We start from the raw sequence: 23146 nt of genomic DNA, 5'->3' as shown, positions 1-23146 counted from the left end.
CAGCTTGTGCGTATTTGGATGACAAAAATCCGTGGTAGTGACCCGTTTCGCTTTTGCAGGTAGTCTCGATGTTTAAAGCAAATATTGTAATGTATTCAAATGAATGTTTACAAAGAACAACCATTAGACTTTCTTGTTCATTCTTCTCAGGGGATCATTTGCCTTACAAATGGGCAATAGAATTTCATCAATATGACGATTTCAAGTGTAATTTGCTTACCTATGAAATAAACATTATTTGATTTTGACTTTGGCGTTGACTTTGACTACAAATGTAGTTTAGTAGTTTTTCTACATTGATCCGACAGGGGATCGAACCCGGGACTTCAGAGATAGCGACACCATGCAAAAATGGTGCGCAAACCGTCAAACTTGTTCGTCCTGTCACTTTATATTATAAAAAAACCACTCGATCACAGAGGTCGTCGTTATTACTTTAAAACTGCCACCACGATCAGAATTCATCCATCCAGCATCAATCCTGGCACTTAGGCAATAAATTAAGGTTTAACATTTCACACCTTCGTTGATAATGCAAAATTCATGTCCTCATTACTTAGAAGTGTTCTACGCTTTTATGATGATGACATGTTATGGTCAATGTGGTTTCTGTGGTTGGAATAGAAGAAGCGTCTTTAATATGTAAACAACACCATTTTGACCCGGCCTAATAGGATAACTTATAAGCAAAGTGCATAGCAAAAACAGATGAAGTAATACTGTGCTAGTGAAAAGGTTTTTATTTGGCACCCTTGGTATAATAATAATGCCACAACTGCCCATTTTGCAGTGGCATTGTGCGCCTCATTAGTGTGAAAATCAAATAAATAAATTTTAAAATATAGCTATTTATATCGATTTTTTGTGTAATAACTCCACTACTTTTGTTATGATTATGAATACAAAGACCGAACACAGAAAAACTTTTCGTCGACCCGGTGGGACTTGAGCCCACGTCAATGCTGCACCGTAGCATTGCTCTAACCGTCTGAGCCACAGGTTCAGTTACCGAGTCGTCGAAATTCTATAAAATATAACGTTCAATTAAAATTTTCACTTGGACTAAGTACACTTTCCTGTAACTTAATTTTATATAATTTTCGTTTTAAATAATGTTCACATTTTATAAGAACATTTTAGAGCTCTTTTTAGATAACAATCATTTTATTAATTCAGACAATTTTTACGAAGTATTTATCTGTCCTTTAGTGGATTGGGTTAGATTAGGATAGGTCAGGTTTTCGCGGAAGAATGCGGAAGCGTCCCTGCGTTCCCGCCACAAGGTGCGTGGGGGAACACCCCCTGAAGAGAGGAGAGTCCCACATAACCCCGCGCTTTCCCCGGGCGCAGGGTATGGTAAAAAAAAAACATAACATTTCGTCTCTATTTCTATCCAGAAATAGAGATATAACCATATACTCGATGACCTCTACAAAGTGTTTAACTGGTTCTAAAATAAAATTGCAACTTAAGAACTCGGCATAAATTTGTAATTTATTTGGTTTTCATAAATAAATAGTTTGAATGAACTAAATATTGCGCTGGAGTTTCGCAAGTAATCTTTTGTGTGACATTTTGCAATATTCACATTTCAATTGCAGATCGACAATACCATCGAGTGCGTAATACTCGACGGGCAATAAAAAGCATAAGAACAGTAAGCTAAAGTTATTGTTCTTATTAATAAGCGATACGAAATGTCACACAAACGAAATGTCAAATGTATGTGAAAAATTTAGAGGATGGAAAAAAAAATCGTAATTATGCATAGATTAGAAACATAGAGTGTACTTACTTACTCACTTATGATTTGAATAATGCGCAAATAATGAGCAAATGCGGGTCTCAAAGGATAAATTCTTGAGGTTAAAAAAAGTGCCGTGATAATTATCACTTCTAACCATAGTTTAAAGTCATCAATATGTCAAAGGTCTAGTATATGACCTCGGGTCATAGACAAAACACGGTTATTGAATAAACATATTTATGTTTAAAGCAAATTCATTAAAATCAATTTCCTATAAGTTGAAGGCACAGAAAGCAGGTCAAGAATTCCTAAAATCGTTTGCTTGTAAGTAACGATAGAGGAAAACGACGTAAATATATTTACATCTTTTCTGATTACTATAAATAATAGCTTTCTGCAAGCCTGGCCGGCTATAAGCGCCACCAGCTACCTAACAGGTGGTTAATTGACTTAACACTTTCCCGTAATAATAGTTAAGTGTTACGTCGCTTTATACATAAATAACTCGTGTAATGATCTGTTTTTTAGTAATGTAATTAAGATTGACGAGCTTATTTCTTTGAGTTGTACGACCGGCCTATATTTGGTTCGTCTATTTGAATATTATAAAATATATAAGTATAGTATAACGTTGCTATAGAGTCCCAGCTTTCCTGAGGTGAAAATAATCTATCGTCGTGTGACAACATTATTTTATTATTTTCATATATATCACGGAGTACACGATTTAATTCCCCTTCCTCTTTCCATCACTGGAGGACTAGACGTAGGCTTGGATTGCACCCTTATCTTGTGGATATTCCATAGATTCGCACCAAGCGTTACGCTTCCGCATTTATATGGCGAATCGCTATAGAGTGGAATTCCCTGACTGGAGATTTATTCCCTGAACGTTATAACTTTGGCCTTTTCAAGGCGAGAGGGAATAGGCATTATTTGGGTGTGCATGCTCCATCATCGACCTCATCGTCACTTTCCACCAGGTGAGATGGAGGTCAAATACACATTTATATATCTTATGTAAAAAAACATCCATTTTGCGCTCTAGAATTGCCTCTGATTTATTTTAAACTCTTCCTGATGAATTGAAATGAATAACACATAACAGCAATATGTTTTTAGAGTTTAGGTGTATGGAAATATAGAATTAAAATTTAAAAACCTCCGGTACAAATCAGTATAATCCATAAAGACAATAAACTTCACAATCTGTAAGATATCAACTTTTGACGGCCTCCGTGGTCGAGTGACTTGTACACCTGTTTTCTTGGTGGCCATCTCTGAGGTCCCGGGTTCGATCCGATCGAGTGTAGAACACTAACTTTTCTACATTGTCTCTGGTTTGGGTGTTTGTGGCATCGTTGCTGTTTCCGATTACTATAACACAAGTGCTTTAGCTACTTACTTTGGAATCAGGGCAACGTATGTGATGTTATCTAATATTTATAACTCATCGAGACAAATTTAATAAGCCGTAATGGCCTACTGTACGTAAGTTGAAACTCCAAATACAAAAATCCGACAACAAGCACATAGAAAAAAACCAGGTCAGGTGGTTCGTTTCGTGGCTTAATTGGCATAGCGTTTGGCATGGTTTGCTAGAAGACGTCGGTTCGAGTCCGGCCGGATCGAAGGAATTTTCTCTAAGTCTTCGATCTTTGTATTAATAATTATAACAAACTTGTGGAGTAAAATTACAAAAAATAATTGAATATATAATTAAACATATATAAAATAATAATTGAACATATATAAAATAATTTTCATAATATCAAGTGACGGGACGAACAAGTCGTGCTCCTGATGGTAACTATACACGCCTGTCCATAACAGTTGCGGAGCCACTTAGAGCTCTAAATAACAAAGATCTGAGATGTACTGCCGCTGTACCCGTCACCCTGAGACATATGTTGACAAGTCCCATGTGCCTGTAATTTCACCAGCACCCTTATTTACCCTTCAAAACCGGAACACATTACTGCTTGGCGGCAGAAATAGGTAACGTGGCAGTATTTCCCTGGTCGAACTCTTTCACAAGGAGCTCTACTGCTACTAATTCAATACAAATTTAATTTACTGTAAGTAGTGGAGGGTTGAGTAGTTTGTAAACTGTCCTGGTTGTGGCATCAGATCAAGTTTTCCATATTATTGTAGCGTTATTGGATTCAGATCGTACACCCAATTGCAAGTGGGTCGGCTAAGTGGAAGTAACCAATATATATTTTATGGCTCCCTAGATATATATAGATCCCTAAATTAACTGGAAAAAAAGCTGATGATCTTTAAACAACTAAAGGGATGTTCATCAGACATAGACAGTAGACTCTAGACGCTACTGTAGCGCTTCGGGAATGTTTACCGAGGTACACTAAAGTCATTTTGCGGAAGCGGGTAGCGTCTCTAATGCGCAGAATGCGGGGCAGCGCCAATGGCCTTCTTCGTACAGAGGTCGATAGGAACGATACGCCCATATAATAGCAATGGGTACGGGTACACGTCAATGTTTAGAGGATTTGTATTAACATAGTTTGCAAGTATTTTGTTACTAACACTATATGGATATTTTGTCCGAAATAAAGATTTGAATTGAATTGAATAACTCCCCTCTTTTTGCGTCGGGGGTTAAAACAGTCGACTTCGGCATGCATATCGTAATGAAATTGAATATTTGTAATAAAAAAATACCAGGTCAAAAGTAAGAACAATAATTAAGATTACAAAAAGCCTCAATTCGGAGTGACGCGTGACAAAATAAATTTTTATGTATACTGTTAGCAAAGACATATATACACATAGGGTGCACTATAAGTTTCCGGAACTGGTCACTTACATAAACAATATTTAAAAAGTAATTACAACATTTGAAAATGGAATTCTTTGGCTGTAGGATACAGTTTGTTTCATCTGACTGTCACTTGTTTTTACATCGTGGCGTCATTTTAGAAATTGGTTGTCTACATCACCATGGATTTAACTCGTGAAAATTTTCGTAGTATGATTTTCTACGACTTTAAGTGTAATTTAACAGCTCAGCGGGGCTTTGCTCGGCTTCAAACTGCTTTTGGCAATGAAGCACCATGCAAGACGACTATTTATAGCTGGTTTGCAGAATTCAAACGCGGTCGTGTGAATCTCAATGACGAATTACGTGATGGTCGCCCATCCACTGCTGTGAACAACAAAAACATCGATGCTGTGCGCTGTATGTTCAAAACAGATAGGCATGTGACATACCATGAAATTTGAGCATCTTTAGGCATATGCATGAGTCAAATACAATCATTACATAAACATTTGGGTGTGAAAAAGCTGTGCTCTCGATGGATCCCGCACAATTTGACTGAGGCTCAAAAAACGGATTGCGTCACTTAGTGCAATGCCATGATTACCAGATTCAACGAAGGGGCGTCAAATTTGATGTGGGACATAGTAACAAACGACGAAAAATGGATTTATAGTTACGATCCCAAAACAAAGCAGCAATCGAGCGTATGGGTCTTTCGAGATGAGCCGAAACCAACCAAAGTGGCGCGCGTGCAAAGTGCCTCTAAGCGGATGATTGCTTCTTTTTTTAATAAAACTGGACACGTGGCTACTGTTGCTTTGGAGAATCGTTGTGCCGTGAATAGTGATTGATACATGACCATTTGTTTTCCGGAAGTTATTGATAAACTCCGTAAAAATAACCGTAAACACCGTATTATCTTGCACCACGATAATGCCAGTTCTCACACGGCCAGACAGATTTATGAATTTTTGAAATTGAACAACGTTGACCTTATGAGCTATCCCGCGTACAGTCCCGACTTGGCACCTTGTGACTTTTATTTATTTCCAAAAATTATGAACCCGTTACGCGGTCAACGATTTTCATCACCTGAAAAGGCTGTCGAAGAGTATGAAAAATATGTTCCAGAGATTGTCACGGAGGAGTGGCATAAATGTTTTCAAAATTGGTTCATTCGTACGAAAAAGTGCATTAACGCTAACGCAGAATATTTTGACAAACAATAAATTCATTCTGACCATTTACAGTATTTTTTTCTTATTCGTTTCCGAAACTTATAGTGCGCCTCACGTACATATGTAGCAATAATACAATAAATTTATTCTCGAGGTTAAAATTCTTTAGTACAAGAAGAGTACTTTCAATCTTATTTTATATAAAAGAGCATAATACGTTAATCCCCAATAACTACATGAAACTCCTCTGGTATGAATCACTCGATTGAAATAGTTCTTTATTTATTTATAAAACACTAACAAAAATATTAACATCTTTAGTATAAAATTCAAGTGGCAAATGTATAACTTTGCCACATCATATTGTTCTTTCTATTGTGATGGTAAGTAAGAGAGTTACGGCATTTTACAAGCATTTTAGACTCGCTAACAGTCTTCTAGAAGCATAAAATAATAGGTTATGCTTTCCACTGTTTAGCTACGGAGAGCTCAAGCCACGTGACCAAGTTTATTCTTCAGCTTCGTTCGTTCAAATCGCATCGGTTTGACACGCGTGTCGGTACAGTTGCAATCAACACTGTATCCGTATTAGTGATTTTCCATCGTCATATGTTCCCGTAAAAGTCCACCGTTTCAAAAGACTATAACTTTGGCCCTTTTAGATAAAGGTTCGCTCTTAGTCAGAGTTCGAAATTGCCAAGATATTAATTTGCTTTGATAATTATCATAATAATTATCCATGCTGATTCATAGTTTCATCTCTTTAATTTTTGACTAAAAATGACAAACAGAAAACTAAATAAACACGAAGATTTGCCTTACCTATTTCTGCCGCCAAGAAGTAATGTCAAAATAGTAATTGTTTTCCAGTTTTAAAGGGTACGGGTGCTGGTGAAATTAGAGGCACATGAGAATTGTCAACTTATGTCTCATGGTGACGGGTGCAGTGACAGTGCCCCTCAGATCTTTGTGATTTAAAGCTCTGAGTGGCACTGCAACTGTTATGGACAAGTGTGTAGCTTATTATCAGGCGCACGACTTGTACGTCCCGTCAATTGACATTATAATTGAGAGTTTTTTTAGATTGATTTCGATACCTTTGGGTATGTCTCTCGGATACAAAAACATGGCACGATATTGCTAGCGGTGTTCTTTTGTTGTTCCAATTAATTTTATAAATTAGACATATATTTATCATGATAATTATTGTGATAAAACCACGGTGATTATTACTTACACAGCATTATTACTAGAACAGCTCCAAAACGGTAAAGCTCTAGGTGAAGACGGAGTTAATACAGAGCTTCTGAAGTCTGGAGGAGTCCTTGTTATTAAGGAACTTCGGAGGATCTTTAACTCTGTCGTCTACTGTGGGAGAACTCCTTGGGCGTGGAACAGGAGTATAGTAGTTCTCTTCTTTAAGAAAGGAGAGAAATGTCCACTTAAAAACTACAGCCCCATCTCTCTCCGGAGCCACATCTACAAGCTGTTTTCTAGAGACATTCATTACGAATCGTCTCGCTAGAAGACTCAACGAGTTTCAGCCACCGGAGCAGGCTGGGCTTAAACGGGGATACGGCACCGTAGCTCACATACACATAGTGAGACTGATTATACAGAAGACAGAAGAGTATCATTATAGAGTATAATCAGCCCCTTTGTCTTGCCATTGTGGACTATGAGAAGGCCTTCGATTCCGTCGAAACCTGGGCTATCTTGGAATCCTTACAGCGATGCCAAGTGGACTTTCGTTATAACGAAGTGGTGAGATACCTACCTGTATGACGCCGCTACCATGAGTGTCCAAGTACAGGGCCAGCAGTCTACGCCCACCCAATTACGCAGAGGAGCTAGACAGGGGGATGTCATATCCCCGAAACTGTTTACAGCCGCATTGGAAGTCATTTAAGACGCTGGGCTGGAAAAGGATAAACATAAACGGCGAATACATTTCACACTTGCGATTCGCAGATGACATAGTCCTAATTGCGGAGGCGCTGGAGGAGCTACAATGAATGTTGGACAGCCTATCATCTGCTTCGCAACGGATTGGACTCAGCATGAGCTTGGATAAAACGAAAGTCATGATCAATGATCATATTGTCCCGAGACCAATCGTAGTACATGGCCACCTTCTTGAAGTTGTTTCCGAATACATTTAAAAACAACTTCGAAAGAGAAGCTAAGGGGAGAATTCAGCTGGGCTGGGCAGCGCTTGGTAAACTACGTGGAGTCTTCTCGTCACCCATACCGCAAAGTTTGAAAACAAAGGTTTTTAATCAGTGCGTTCTACCTGTTATGACAACGGAGCCGAGACGTGGACACTCACGATACGGTTAGTTCACCAGTTGAAAGTCGCCCAGCGAGCTATGGAACGATAACCGAGGGGGGAAGCGAGTTCTTGTGGAGTTTCTACGGCTCGGAAAACGTAGTGTAGGATGCCCTATGACCAGATGGAGTGACGATTTGCGAAGGGCTGCTGGTAGATGGATGCAATGAGTCGAGGACTGGGCGAAATGGCGGCCAGTGGGAGCACAGTGGCGCTACTTAAGGTTCTGTACAACAGCAGAAATTAGTTGTATAAATGACTTACTTAGGATTATTTTAACAAATAAGGAAAATACCTCCAAAACACGAATCGCACTTATAATTTTTTCTAACGTGTTCTGTGGCCGCTGACGTTGATCAACGAGGAGTATTACAGAACATTGTATTGTTTGTAATTCCCAGGGCGAAGAGCGAGTGCATGGCAATTGTGACCAATGACAGCATGTTGTATAACGACACTATCGATACTTCATTCAAGCGCGTGCTGCGACAGGTAACTATTATGTGTTTGGATATTATTTAACTTTAAATGAACATTATTTCTGCATAATGGTTCAAATGAATAGCATTTAAATCATTATGATTGTAAATGTCCTAAAGGTAGTGTAAGGCGCATACATTTTATCCAGTTTTATTTTTTATATCCGCAAAATCAAATAAAGCCTTTGTATACTGTCAAATAATAAAGGTAATTGATTTTTAATAATAATCATCTCAGCATAGAGTACTAAAAAAATCGACCTCAAAATTTCGTGGAATTACATATATATGGCAAGTTTTATTGAAATCGGTTACTTTACGGAAATTTACGCGAAACTGGATTCATCCCCTGGTTTGCCACCGTTAGAGGTGGAATATTTTATTCAAATTAAATGGGATCAATACTGAGGTACCCTGTTTCCATTAAAAATCAGATTCATCAAAATTAGTTCACAAATGCTGGAGGTATCGCGCAACATACGTACAAAAAAAGAAAAAACATACAATTGAATTGAGAACCTCCTTTTTGAAGTTGGTTAAACATAGATCTAAAATATTAAGGATCTAAAATATATAGTTTTCAAAGAGAAATTGCTTAAGTAAATCGCTTAAAAAGGAATAAGCAAAATTTGTTTCAGAAAAAATTGTGCGCGCACTCGTCTAGATTTACACAAATGTTTTTAAACTTCTGTGCAAATGGCGTGTACCACATTGCGCGGGAATCCGTATGACATACCCTACGATAAGACAATGCCAAGGTAAATGTAATTCAATGACAGATCATTAAACGTTGTTGTTCATGGCGATTGTTTATTTAAAAAAACTCTTGATCCATACACACTTTCCAGTTCCACAATCAACTTGGTGTTTTCTTGTTATTGTTTCTGACACGTCCACTATGTTTTAGATAAATTATTTTCTGCAAAATTGGTCTCAATATACATTGTTCATTAAAGTGTTATTCATACATGATGTCTACATCATTAAATGCGTGTGCAAAATATACATACATGTACATAAATGGAAAGTAAAACCGGAACCGATGATAAAATTCCACTTACGCTTGGAGACACGGAACACGGAAAGTGATCTCTTGCCGGAAATAAGCACCTATCGAAGAAGTCCATTCTGTGATAATAACTAATAGAAATAAATTCAATGATTATATTCTGGCATAAAAACTGCAAACAAACAATCACCTTGCTTTCGTCATTATAGTTTCCGTGTGGTTAATGGCTTTCATTTGTGCTGAAAGTCCTTGAAGTAAATTTTAAGGTTATAACACCAATAAAGTATGGTGCGAAGATAAAATTATCTTTATCATCTTCTATTTGCATTAAAAAAAAAGCCATAGCACTTAAAAAGCGTTTGAAAAAATGAACCAAAATCGATATAATCACTCAATCGTATAATTTTAACTGCCTCCGTAGCCGAACGATTACTATGCTGGTCTGCCACGCATAGGTCCCGGGTTCATTCCCCGGGGCGGGGAGAAATGTTTGCATGGCCTACATTTATTTCTCTTGTGAGTTAGGAAGTAATTTGTGGTTGTCTATGTGTGTCCATGGTACCAGCGATACAGGGTTCCACAATGCGAGGCTATAAGTGCGTGCTTTATTATGTAACTTGTTTTTACAACGAACGTTGATTCCGTTTTCAAATTTGATTATCACTCTCTTTTTAACCGACTTGAAAAAAGGTGGAGGTTCTCAATTCGACTGTATTTTTTTTGTATGTGTGTTCCACGATAACTCTTTTGTAATTTGTAAATAAAATAAAGAATAATATATTAAGCTAAAATTTGTAATTTGTAAACCGATTATGATGATCCTTTTTTTGTTTTAAAGAGGGTACCTCAGTAATGGTCCCATTTAAATTTGAGGAAAATATTCCACCGCTAAAGGTGGCAAACTAGGGGATAAATCCGGTTTCGCACGCCACTGATTTGAAAAAAACTTGGCAAATGGATAAAACTTCACGAATTTTTTACTTTTGTAGTCGGTTTTTTTTTAGTACTCTGTACTGCGATTATTTCTTCTAATTTTGCCCACTCACACCCAACCCACCCACAAATAATCACTACATTTTCTACTTTTACATTTTTGTGTTTTTTGGTTTTGCCCTACTAAACTGCAGCAGCAGTTAAACTGGAATAATTTATTTCATATCTCGTCACTCGCCCTAAAGACACACGATGTTTCTAACGAATTTAGTTTTTTTAATAGTCGACGAAAACAATACGCGTTAAAGTTACCGTGTGACCCTAGTACAAAGTTTCCCAAAGTGATCCCTACCTAATGGCCGCTAAAAAATACTTATTTTGACGGTGGTGGGTGTTGAAATTTTTTTGTCTTACCTAAGTGGGATGTGAGCCAAAAAGTTTGGGAACCTACGGCCTAGTAGGACTCTGCAGTACCAAAATGGCTAGGGACACCGTATATCTCTAGGGCGAGTGACGTGTTTCCTATAGTGCGGGGCTTCCTATAGTGAGTGTGTGCGTTATTATTATTAATTATTTTAATTCTTTGCAGCCAGAAGGTGTGGTAACTTTCCCATGGACAGCCCAAGAGCAGGCATACATCATTTCTTTTTATTTCTGGGGATATGCCCTCACCTGTGTCTTCGGCGGACCGGCTGCTGAGCGATGGGGCCCGCGCAATGTGGTGTTCCTCACTATGCTATTAAGTGCCGTTTTGACTATCTTCAGCCCGCAAGCTGCAAGGCTACATTACCTGGTGTTGGTGGCTGATAGATTCGTCATTGGATTATTAGCAGTAAGTCTGACATCTGATATAACATGACTTTTGTAGCAGTAGATCTTGAGTTCGTCCATGGAAGTACTGCCATCTTACCTATTTCTGCCGCCAAGCGGTAATGTCAGCATTACTGTTTTCCGGTTGTGAAGGGTGCTGGTGGAAGTACAGGCACATGGGACTTGTCAGCTTATGTCATGTGAGCACAGTGACAGTGATCCTCAAATGCTTTCCGATGTAAAGCTCTGAGTGGCGCTGCAACTGTTATGGACAGGCGTGTAGCTTACTATCAGGCCCACGACTCCCGTCTCGTCACTTGATAATAAAAAAAATCTAGTGGTCGTATAACCGGAAGCATATTTACCTACAACTCAATTCGGTGCTCGCTAACGCGCTTTTGTGTCGAAATTCCGCGACCTACCGGGGGAATTTAGTGAATTATTAAGTATACACGTTATTACTAAGTATGATGACCTCTGTGGTCAAGTGGCTTCCACACCGGTTTTCATGGTGTCACCATCTCTGACGTCTCGGGTTCCTGATCCCCGGCTGGGTCAGTGTAGAAAAAGTTATTTTAGTGTTATCTCGGGTGTGGGTGGTACCGTAACCAAAGTGCTTTAGCTACTTACTTTGGGATCAGAGTAACGCATAGGATGTTGTCTATTATTTATGTAATTATTCATTACACAGTCGACCATATGTAACATTTAAATTAACTTTCATCACCATGTAGAAAGAGATAATGTAAAAACATCCAGTTTTGTAATCGTAATTATTTTTTACCAAAACTATTATTTTTTAAACATGTAAGTGCGTTTTTGACCTCTATCTCTCTGATGGTAAGTGACGATGAGGTCGACGATGGAGCATGCACACCTTAATAATGCCTATTCCCTCTCGCCTTGAAAAGGCCCAAGTTAGAACGTTCGTACCATCGTTAAAGTTTAAATTTAACTTTTCTAGCTGTTCACAGAACTAAGATCAAGTTATATTCCTGGTCACCATCAAACCTTTAGTATACCAAAATGTTATGTATTTAAAATATACAAATCGTAAAACGTCAAGCCGAAAATTCTGTCATCCGGGGATTGAAAGAAGAAACATATATATAAAGGAGCAGCTATCATATTTTGACAGAAATGCCTCGTGCATTGCAGCAAAAGGTTAAATTTAGGTATAAAAGCATTCGGATATCCGACCACTAGTTACAACTTGCTCTCATTGTGATATATTAAATAGCATGGCAAGCACGTATATTCATCATAAGAATTAATGAAAGAAATATTCTTTATTGCACGTTGAAATTGCCGACACAGAATAGTAAAGTAAGTATCGCATAGTGAGCTAATGTCCAAGAGGCGGTCTTATTGCTAAGTAGCAATTTCTTCCAGGCAACTTTAGAATAGAAGCCTGGTAAGGGGGTGCCACCAACGAATATCTTCTAATGGAATCTGTTTTAAATAAATATTTATTTTAAATATATTTATTGTCTTAATGAGTAGTGTCGTAAAGAAAATAAATATATAAATAATATTCATAAATTATAATAATAAATACATAGTATATGTTATTAGCAGTGATCGTAATTGAGGGAGTAAATTGAGCTAAACTCTTTAGTTTATATTAATAGTGTGGATAATAAAAATGTGGACATTCCCTTCTACAAATCCCAGGACTTCTTGGAACTGATTATATTTGAATATGTGTATTATTTATTGAAATTTGAGTACATTGGCGACAAATTATTATTGCTTTTTAATTATTTGTTACAAATTATTGTCTTAGAAAATAATAATGAAGTAATATAGTAAATAATATGAATTTGAGTAGGTTTATTTTACCTGTTATTTTTTTACTTTTCTGCATAATGTGCCAAACAGTCATACCAATTGCCTGGTCTCAATCTAGTGAATTCCCTCTACTATGACTATCAGATATATCAACGAAATTCGCTCGGCGGCACTTCCCAGAACACCCAGATAAAAACGTCATGACCATGAGACCAATAAAGGGCCTTAAACGTGTTTAAAACAATAAATATACGCGGGATCCGAAAAACTTACTTCACTTCCTATGTGTTAAAATCACGACACACAATGCACAATATAGAAAAGTTCATTTCCTAAATTAGTCCTACCGGAATGCTAAACCCTCCTCGAATAGGGACCTCCTTATCCATTGCTCACAGTGCAAATCGTTAGGCCACCGAGATTTTTTCATAATACCAAGTGACGGGACGAACAAGTCATGCGCCTGGTGGTAAGCCACACGCCTATTCATAACAGTTGTAATGCCATGCAGAGCTTTAAATCGCAAATGTTAAGGTCTTAAAGATTAAGATCATAGAACGACTAAGAGCCTCTAAGGGGGCACTGCTACTGCGCCTATCACCCTGAGACATAAGTTGACAAGTACCATGTGCCTGTAATTTCACCAGCACCCTTATCTTTTCAACCCGGAACGCAGTAATGCTCACATTATTGCTTGGCGACAGAAATAAGTGAGATGGCAGTATTTTTCTGGACGAACTGTTTCACAAAGTGCTCTACTGCCACTTGGGTCGTCGTACATTTCTGTAATTAAGAAATCGAAAACTGAAAGCCACTGTTATTTGGCATAGATGTTTTCATTCCTTAGAGCTAAATTACGAAATTTCTTATATGCAGAACTAGAAAAAAAAAATTAAAAATTATGTCTTCATTTTTAACGCCCATATAAAACAAGTAGACCTGTTTTAGAACGTAGATAGCACATTGTATAAGTCTTCAACGGTAGCTGAAGGATTCGCCGAGGTTTAGTAATAGCGTACTTTTAATTGCCTCATTGTTTCTTTTCATCAACGGTATAGAAACAAAGATTTGCGTGTTAATAATGCACCTTAGATTATTGCCATAACCGCGCAGTTAGTTAATCGCCAACTGTTTTAAATTGTATTTATATTCATATTTAAATATGCAAAAACAATATTTACAATTTAGTAGCAGTAGAATTTAAATATTTGAAATAATCATGACTTCAATAGTTTGCAACTTAATTCCAAATTTGAAATAAATTTGTAGTCACTTGGTATGTTACACTTTGGCAACCGTTATTGTAGGCAATTAATTTATTTCTCCAGACCGTAGTCTAAAAAACAAACACGTTTGGAAATGAAACAATTCTTTCTCCGACTCGGTTATAGACCATAGGACAGTTTTAGTAGCAGGGGTTAATTTAGGTCTCAGGACGACGGGAGCAGTGACAGGGCCCCTCAGATCTTTGCGACTTAAAGCACTACAATTGTTATGAACAGGCGTTCGTTTACCACCAGGCTCACAACTTATTCGTCCCGTCACTTCTTGTCAATAAAATAATCTCAGTACAGAGTACTAAAAAAACCGACCTCAAAAGTACTTGGAATTACATATCATTACCAAGTTTTATTGAAATCGGTTACCGGAAAGCGCGTAAACCCGGATTCGTCCCCTAGTTCGCCACTATATGGGACTTGACACAGGAGATAATTATAATCGGTTCTCACTACTCAAAGTATATTGAGAGAAAAACGTCTTGAATTAGACAATAGCAAACTCAACCATTAAAATAATTGCTCCTTATAATAAAATTTAGGCGCTATTTATAAAAATGGATCTTCATGCGTGAACAGCCACCCTTTGAGATGGATGATTTTCTTTAAAATGGGACCACTTTGGAGATATTTTTCCAACAAAAAAAGAATCATGAAAATCGGTTCACAAATACCGGAGTTATCGCGTAACATAAATAAAAAAAAACAGTCGAATTGAGAACCTCCTCCTTTTTTAAAGTCGGTTAAAAACAATTTAAAACAGTAGGTAGTTGCTATGTACACGTATACCTAAGTAGTTGGATGTTAGTATTATTATGGTTACATGCAGGTAATTAATGTTTCGCATTAGTTTCGTGAACAATAGAATTAGATGGTACGACCAGTATATTGTACGAGTGTAATACCATAACAATGATAAGACAAGTATGGTTACGTATGATAACTCCATAAAAACGTAGTACTGTGGCTTGTATCTGTGCGTAACCGCCGCGTACCACAGGCACACATTCGCATAATTCCGCGCTGCATTATTTGCGCCTTTCATTATTTTGCATATGTGTTCGTCCGTACACGTCTCTTGGCGGGTAGTGCACACATACAAGCCGCGTTGCTTCTTTGTATGGTGTTACCGTACTTTTATTCCTTTATATATATTTATTAATCTTTTCTAGGGTTTCCTTTTTCCTGCTCTGCACGCGTTGACAGCCCACTGGGCACCACCAGCCGAGAAGGGCAAGTTTATTAGTGCTCTACTTGGTGGAGCCATCGGCACCGTGTTTACCTGGTCCCTCACCGGCCCTGTCATTGAATCTTTTGGTTGGGATTATGCGTTTTATATACCAGGTAAATAACTGCGTTCATAGTAAATACAAATATGCAAAAAGTACTTTACTTGGAAAAACTTGATTAGCGTTGGTTAATATTGATTTCGTCACGTTTGTTACTCACGGTAGGCATAGACTACAGCTCACCATTTACCATTATCGTTTTCAATTTCTTATTTTCCATTAATACCATCAGTTAAATTGCATGTTTAGTTCTGCGTTTAAGCACTTTTTGATTTTGTGACTCTACTCAAAGGGCGATTTGAGTGATATTTCTCTATTACATTTTAATCGACTCATATATTCATCTAAACATGAATCTGATGTTCTTTTTCAATATCTCAACTAAAATCAGTGATGGCTAATTCTCAAGTTAGTTTTCTCTATCTGATTTGGGTGGCAATGTTTATTACTTAAATATGATAGAATATTATCATGAAACATTATTTAATATTTCACGATAATATACTTCCGTATTTAAATAATAAAAACTGCCACTAAAATTAGGTAGAGAAAACTACATTGAAAATTACTCAGATAACAATAAAATTTTGTGGTCTCTTTCTTTCAAATCTTTATTTCTTTAGCTACGCAGCCCTTATTATGAAGTCAAATGGCACTACTAAAGTGTGACATCAGAAATAAGTTTTGTCGCATTTATTTGTAAATGCATTTATTTGTAAATGCATTTATTTATATCACAGCTGTTTCTGAATATATTTTCATAAATTAATATTAATGACAAGCATTTAGTTTTTGGTACATGTCAAATGTGCTATTGTATTAAACTTATATATAAATGTGGTTAACCATATTCACTTAACGTGTATAAAGTGTTATTTATTTATTTTATTGAATATCATGATGTTTTTACTGCCGTGATATTCTTATATATTTTTGTGAAAACACTCCACTAGCATGTAGCAGTATGAAGACAAGAGAAATTCCTTCGATCCTTAGCAGCCACGTTGCGGCAACAGAAGCTGATGAAATCCAGTCAGATCGAAGGAATTTTTTTTTGTGTTTTTTTCGATCTTTGCATCAATAATAGTGTATAAAGTGTATTAACTAAAATATAAATACCTAAGAAACATTACGAGGAACATTTTGTTGGCAGGTATGATAGCCATTGCATGGTGCGTTGCGTGGTGGATGCTCGTATATGACAACCCATTACAGCATCCGCGTATCTCCGATAGCGAGAAGAAGTACATCATTGACGCTATCGGTGATAAAGTGCATCAGGAAAAAACTAAAGTGAGTACGAGTATGTAATATGTTTAGGTTTTTGATTTCTCGACCTATTTTCTTCTCAATTTCTCGAGTTTCTCGAACTATTAGAGAACTTTTTAAAAATGTAAAAAAATCAATTCAGCCAGCTGTACATATAATCCTATCCTGTACAAGGTTAATGTTGCCTTGTTCGTTTTAATGCATCGCAGCGTTGCGTCGTCTGGCTGCGGTAATTTGTGGCAACCCTAAGGAGAACTATCAAAAGCAACAATGCAAAAATCGCGTAACTTTTATGCCAATTATTCAGTAATTTAAAAAGGTAATATGATTTTTCGACTTCTCGAGGATATGTTTCTCGTCTCGAAGTTGGTGAAGAAACTCTAAAAATGGCAATTATTATACGTGTAGCGGTACATTATAATATAAAGTAAATGTACAAATGTACAATTTCCAATGACTCATGAGAGTCAGTTTGTGTAAGTAATTAGTACCACTAGTTTCTTAATAACTTTAGTGTACCCAATAGTAGACCCCCCTCCCCTTCTTGTCAGCAAGTTACAGCACTACATCTATAATAAACGTGTGTATTATATATATTAAACACGCTTCGGCATCAAAGGGTGCAGAGTGCAGAGGTGGGAATGCATTCGTTATGAGGTTAACCCTTATGAGATATTTTTCAGCTCATATTTATTTATCAAGTTTCTAGTCACTCGTACGTGTTCTATCAATACCTTATTATAGCAAGTATTTATTGAATGATACTGTTATCACTTATTCTAGTTATTAACGTACCACTGCCCGTAAAAGTTGAAACGAAAATAATGTGACTCGATTTTTTTATTACCAAGTAACGGGACGAACAAGTCGTGCGCTTGCCTATCGATAACGGTTGCAGTGCCACTCAGAGCTTTAAATCGCAGGGATCTTAGGGGCACTGCCACTGTGCCCGTCATTCTGAGACATAAGTTGACAAGTCCCATGTGCCTGGTGGAAGTATTGCCACCTTACCAAGTTTTTGTCGCCAAGCAGTAATGTGCGCATTACTGCGTCCCAGTTTTGAAGGGTAAAGGGTGATTCACATTGGACCGTGCCGGGCGCGAGCCGTGTCCGAGGCATCCGAGGCTCGTACGTGCCGTACGATCTTCAATTAGACTAGGTCAGTCTTCTTCTTCTTAGCGTGTCGACTCTGACGTTTATGTATCTTGGTACATAAACGTCAGAGTCCTACTACTACTGGTCCTGACCAGTAATCAGCGACTGACACAGCATTATCAGCAGCGTTGTACAGATTCTCGCGTGTGCAGGTGTAGGGGCATGCAGGACAAGACAAAAGATGTGCCTGGGGACAGACACCACAAATACATGCAATCTGAGAGCTATAACCCCACCTGTACATGCTCTCCTTGCTTCGGCCGATTTGGGTCCGCAGTCTATTTAAAGACTACCAGGTGTGCCAAGGCAGATTATGCCCAAGAGGGATATGCTCCAACAGCGGAATGAGTGATGCCGTGGGGTATCTCTCCTTCCAGAGATTTATACGGACTTGATTAGTTTCCCCGCCCAGAGTTCAATCAATTAATTTTTCATCATTAGTCACTCTTTTTAAAATCGCACACTCGGACGGGGCGCGTACGACGCACTGGTGAGTGTTCACATTACAACGAGCCGAGGCGGGCCGGGCTGCATCCAAGGCTAGGACGAGCTCGGAAGCAGCTTGGGCGTCACTCGTCCGTGCCACATACGCGACACGTTGTAATGTTAATCACTTCATCTAAAATGTGCGCAGCATTTCCAATCCGAGCCTCGTACGTGTCTCGGCTCGCATCCTGCACGGTCTAATGTGAATAGTTCTTAAAGCACAGGCCACACCGCGAGCGAAACTAAGCTAAGTTAGCATAGCTCACGTAGCTGCATGCAACCAACTATGCGACTTTAGCTTAGTTCGCGGTGTGAACAGATGTATGAAAACATGCCGCGACTACGTCAACTAAAGCTAACTTAGCTTCACTCGCGAGACACGTGAGGCTTCTCAACTTACGTGTCAGGGTGACGGGCGTAGTGGCAGTGCGTCTCAGATCTTTGTGATTTAAAGCTCTTGAGTGGTAATGCAACTATTATGGACAGGCCTGTTGCTTACCACTAGGCGCACGGCTAGTTGACGCCGTCAATTGGTACCATAATAAAAAAGATATGTATACAAAATATGACATCTAGTTTTCGAGTTCTACGTCGTACATTCTTCACAACACGTAGCGACGATTTATGATCAAATTAAAATGTTCGCTATCGTTTGTTTTTTTTTAATAAGAAACAGGTACAAAAAGAAGAACTTAAATCTAGGCTGCTAACGGTGTAACAAAAACCATTTTTGGCATTCACCATCGCGGTAAATAAATCAAAAGTTACAAACTAAACGAATAAAAAAAAACAATAACAATAAAGAAGAATGCAAACAAAAAATAATATTAATAATTACGCTAACGTGACTCATTTGTACTATTACCTAAATAAATTCTTGCTATATAAATTGCAAGTAAAATAACAATACTGAAAAATAAAAAAGCAAAAATGTGGGTAGGTACTTAGAATAATAACACATAGAATGATAGTTTCATAAAAAACGAACTGTCACAAGTGAGGCAAAAATCAAATTCATGTAGGCGTAAGCAACTTGTATTTACGCTCGTCGGCACGCACACAAATATACAAATAATGATGCCATGGAATAACGTTTCCCTCAAAAGTGGGGAAATTGTATCTTGCTTAACTCATCGTTAAGTTAGAGGTGCCTACAGATTTGCTCGATTTTGTAGATCATTACTGTTGATTAGGTGCCTACAGATATGCTCGATTTTGTCGATCGTTACTGTTGATCGACAACATCAAGTAACAGGAATTTTCAAAAATTTATTTTTGGTAATCCTTATGGAAATGGCATTTATATCTGAATACACGAAGGCGGACACGACTTTTCCATTTCTAAATCCAAGATGGCGGACACGTCTTTTCAAATAAATGCAATATGGGAATCGTTTTCGTGGTATTCGAGGTGCTCATCACGAATATGGCATTTATTTCTAAATCCAAGATAGTGGACACGACTTTTAAAATAAATGCAATATGGGTATCATTTTCGAGGTATTTGGGGGTGCTCATTAAGAACATAGCACTAATTTCTAAATCCAAGATGGCGGGCACGATTTTTCGAATAATGGCAAGTTGGGTGTCGTTTTCAAGGTATTTGGGGCTGCTCATTCCGAATATAGCACATATTTCTAAATCCAAGATGGCGAAGAATTAGAAGAAGAAGAATTAGAAGTCTTGTCCGCCATCTTGTATTCAGATATATATGCCATTTCCTTATGGTTTACCAAAAATACATTTTTGAAAATTGTTATCAACCATCTTGGATTTAGAAATTAATGCTACATTCGTAATAAGCATTCTAAAACTCCTCGAAAACGTCTATAATTCTCAATCGTTACTGTCGATCGACAATGTCGAGCAAATCTGTAGGCACCTTATTAAATACTACCCAATTTTTATTTAACTCATATATGAACAAAAACCTACAAGCGAGTTTAAGTGTGACTATCGAATTTGAATATATAAATAGCCTGATATTATCTGTGGGTATGTTTACATGAAAAGTACACGATAACAATAAAGAACCTGAACCTGAAAGTTATTTATACACGATTTTGGAGAACTGACGGTGACTTTTTAGTCAGTGTTAGTTTCCTGAAATAATTTTAGTTAAGAACTTTTGAGTCTGGGCAAGACAATTTTTTTAAATGAGTGTATGATGAACAAGAATAATGATTTTTCACATGAAACTAATGAAGGCAAATACTAAATATATTTCGTAAAAATAGCTAACGTAAATTCCCTACTAACGTTGTTGCGGCGGTGTACATTTGTAGAAATTTTGCAACTGTCACGATTACGTAATATAATTATTTTGAAACAGAATAGCAAAATGGGGAGAAAAAACCCGTTACTTTGCAACATTTTCGTATCTTGTTGCAACGAAATTAATTTTCTGTTTTAGTGTAAAATACAAGTTGAAACGCGTTACTTCCTTGTGGAATGTGATGTTAGTGTCTATTTTATATTTGTCTGATCTATTTTTAAACCCAATTACTGCACATTTCGTCATTTTTAGCAAAAATTTTTGAGCTGTTCGCGGTGCAACTTGACCTTGAGCACTGAAAGCCCGCTCGCTCGTGTAGGCCCATAGGGCGCCCTACAATTTGCCTCACTTAGGGTATGCGGGCTAGGTTTCTATGCGTTATTATTCTAAGGGTAGGTATCAATCTCATCTGCTGTTTCTAGATTTACAATATTCACAGTGCACCAATACGTCACACATTCCAGAGTTATTTTTTTGTAGGCGTAACACACGGAAGTATTTTATTGCGTTCTTAATTTATTTTTTTATTACACTTTGAGTTATTTAAAAAAAATACTGTTTTAGTTTATGTTTAATGTTGTGTTCATTAATTTCAGTTTTGAGTTGTAAATATTGTAGTAATTGTTTTCCGTATAAATTTTTATACTTTGGTATTTTTAATGTAATTTTTGACGCAAATATCTTTCAATGACTAATTCAATTAACCAACTTTCACAAGAATTTTACACTTGACTTTCCAGGTTGCACCACCGTTGAAACATATCTTCACATCATTGCCTTTCCTTGCCATGGTGATTCTGCACTACGGCAGCAACTGGGGACTGTACTTCGTGATGACAGCGGCACCTAAGTTCGTGTCCAGCGCACTGGGCTTCAATCTGACATCGACTGGCACGCTTTCCTCACTGCCTTATCTCTCTAGAATGATTTTCTCATTGATCTTTGGTGCAATTGGTGACAGGTGAGTCTTTTAGACTTGTGCCACAGTACCGCCACACTGACTTGTGCCACAGTTGGACGGTCAGTTCAATACCGTCCCGCACTAAAAAGTTTGGCAATTCGTTTTTATGCCGAACCATCAAATTGTGGAACCAACTCCCGGCGCATGTATTCCCTCCCCTCTATAACATCGGGTCCTTCAAACGTAGTGTGAATAAGCATTTGGCCAGACCGGCAAAATGATAGTGACGGAGTGAAGATATTTGTGTTTTCCATCCGTTACTCTCATCTCTGGACTGTATTCGCACTTTCCATCAGGCGCGGTGCAGTCATTTTGCCGAGTCACAATAAAAAAATAAAAAACCGCAGTTGTACGTTAAATCTTACATTGCACTTTCATTTTGATACTTTTGATTTTTCGCTTTGTTGTGTTATGAGTATAAAACCGTTCTTAAAACTCATAAAATTCACCATAGCCTAGCCTATATCGAATGCGAGAGAGAGTGAGTTACCAATACTTACTTTATGCGTAACAAACAATTTAAAGACAATTTAAACTGACTCCGTGGGCGAACAGTTACTATGCTGGACTGCTACGCATAGATCGCGGGTTCGATTTCCGGGCCGGGAGAAATATTTTATAAGTGTATGTGTATGCGTTCTAAAATTATAAAAATTTCCTAGTGACTTAGAACAGGTCTTAGAACAACCAAAATACGTCACATGTCCTAAAATTACTATATACATATATTCTCTTTCTTTATTTTTGAACATACGAGCTCTAAATTAAATATAATGTATGTATGATGGTTCTAATTAACCTGCCAAGTTCTAATATATTTAAGCCTCTTGACACGTTTGGTCCAAGGTGGCCAGTTGGTATTTAGCTGAGCCATCCCTTAAGTGACTGCAGTACTCCATATACGACCGGACTTGTGCTTGGTATAGCTGAAGCAACTGTTCCGGTGTGAAGTAATGCCTCACGTTGGAAAGGATGCCAAACTTCCTTGCTGCATTTTTGGACATGGATTCTCCCTCCAGACTGGAGGGCCTGCCTACCTACACTAACTCCCCCCCCCCCCCCTCGGTTTACCTCTCGCCGGTTGAGTCGGCGCCTTGGGATCGGTGAAAATTCACCACGACGAGAACAGACACGCCTGCGTTTTGGTAGCATTAAATTTTACAAGGTTGGCATCGCCCCTATCGGAGACTGACTTGAGTGCCAAATTCAAACGACTAACCATGACCTCTCGACAACACTGGTTTTCTTCTCCACTGACCCTAGCATTAGTCAAGTACCTGTCCACAACTGTGCTGTCATCAGCATACCCAAAGGCACCTGGAATTAATATATCATTGCAGAGTATGTGACTGAGATAGGTTCCTTTGTTGGGC

The 23146-nt window shown here is 37.8% G+C and overlaps 1 protein-coding gene across 1 annotated transcript in view; it reads left to right on the top strand.

Annotated features, from left to right (window-relative positions):
• The window catches only part of LOC113231259 (putative inorganic phosphate cotransporter), a 45075-nt gene that overhangs the window by 19725 nt on the left and 2204 nt on the right, over window positions 1–23146 (top strand). The window contains exons 3-7 of the mRNA XM_026465493.1: window positions 8441–8531; window positions 11050–11292; window positions 15511–15682; window positions 16781–16920; window positions 21553–21773. Of these exons, the coding sequence (XP_026321278.1) occupies window positions 8441–8531; window positions 11050–11292; window positions 15511–15682; window positions 16781–16920; window positions 21553–21773 (867 nt within the window). The remainder of the gene's footprint in view (window positions 1–8440; window positions 8532–11049; window positions 11293–15510; window positions 15683–16780; window positions 16921–21552; window positions 21774–23146) is intronic.

This window comes from Hyposmocoma kahamanoa, unplaced genomic scaffold, assembly GCF_003589595.1.
Source record: "Hyposmocoma kahamanoa isolate Upper Pololo Valley unplaced genomic scaffold, ASM358959v1 65, whole genome shotgun sequence".
In the NCBI taxonomy this organism is placed as follows: domain Eukaryota; kingdom Metazoa; phylum Arthropoda; class Insecta; order Lepidoptera; family Cosmopterigidae; genus Hyposmocoma; species Hyposmocoma kahamanoa.
Note: the sequence above shows the minus strand (reverse complement) of the source record. Positions and strands in the feature narration are given on the sequence as shown.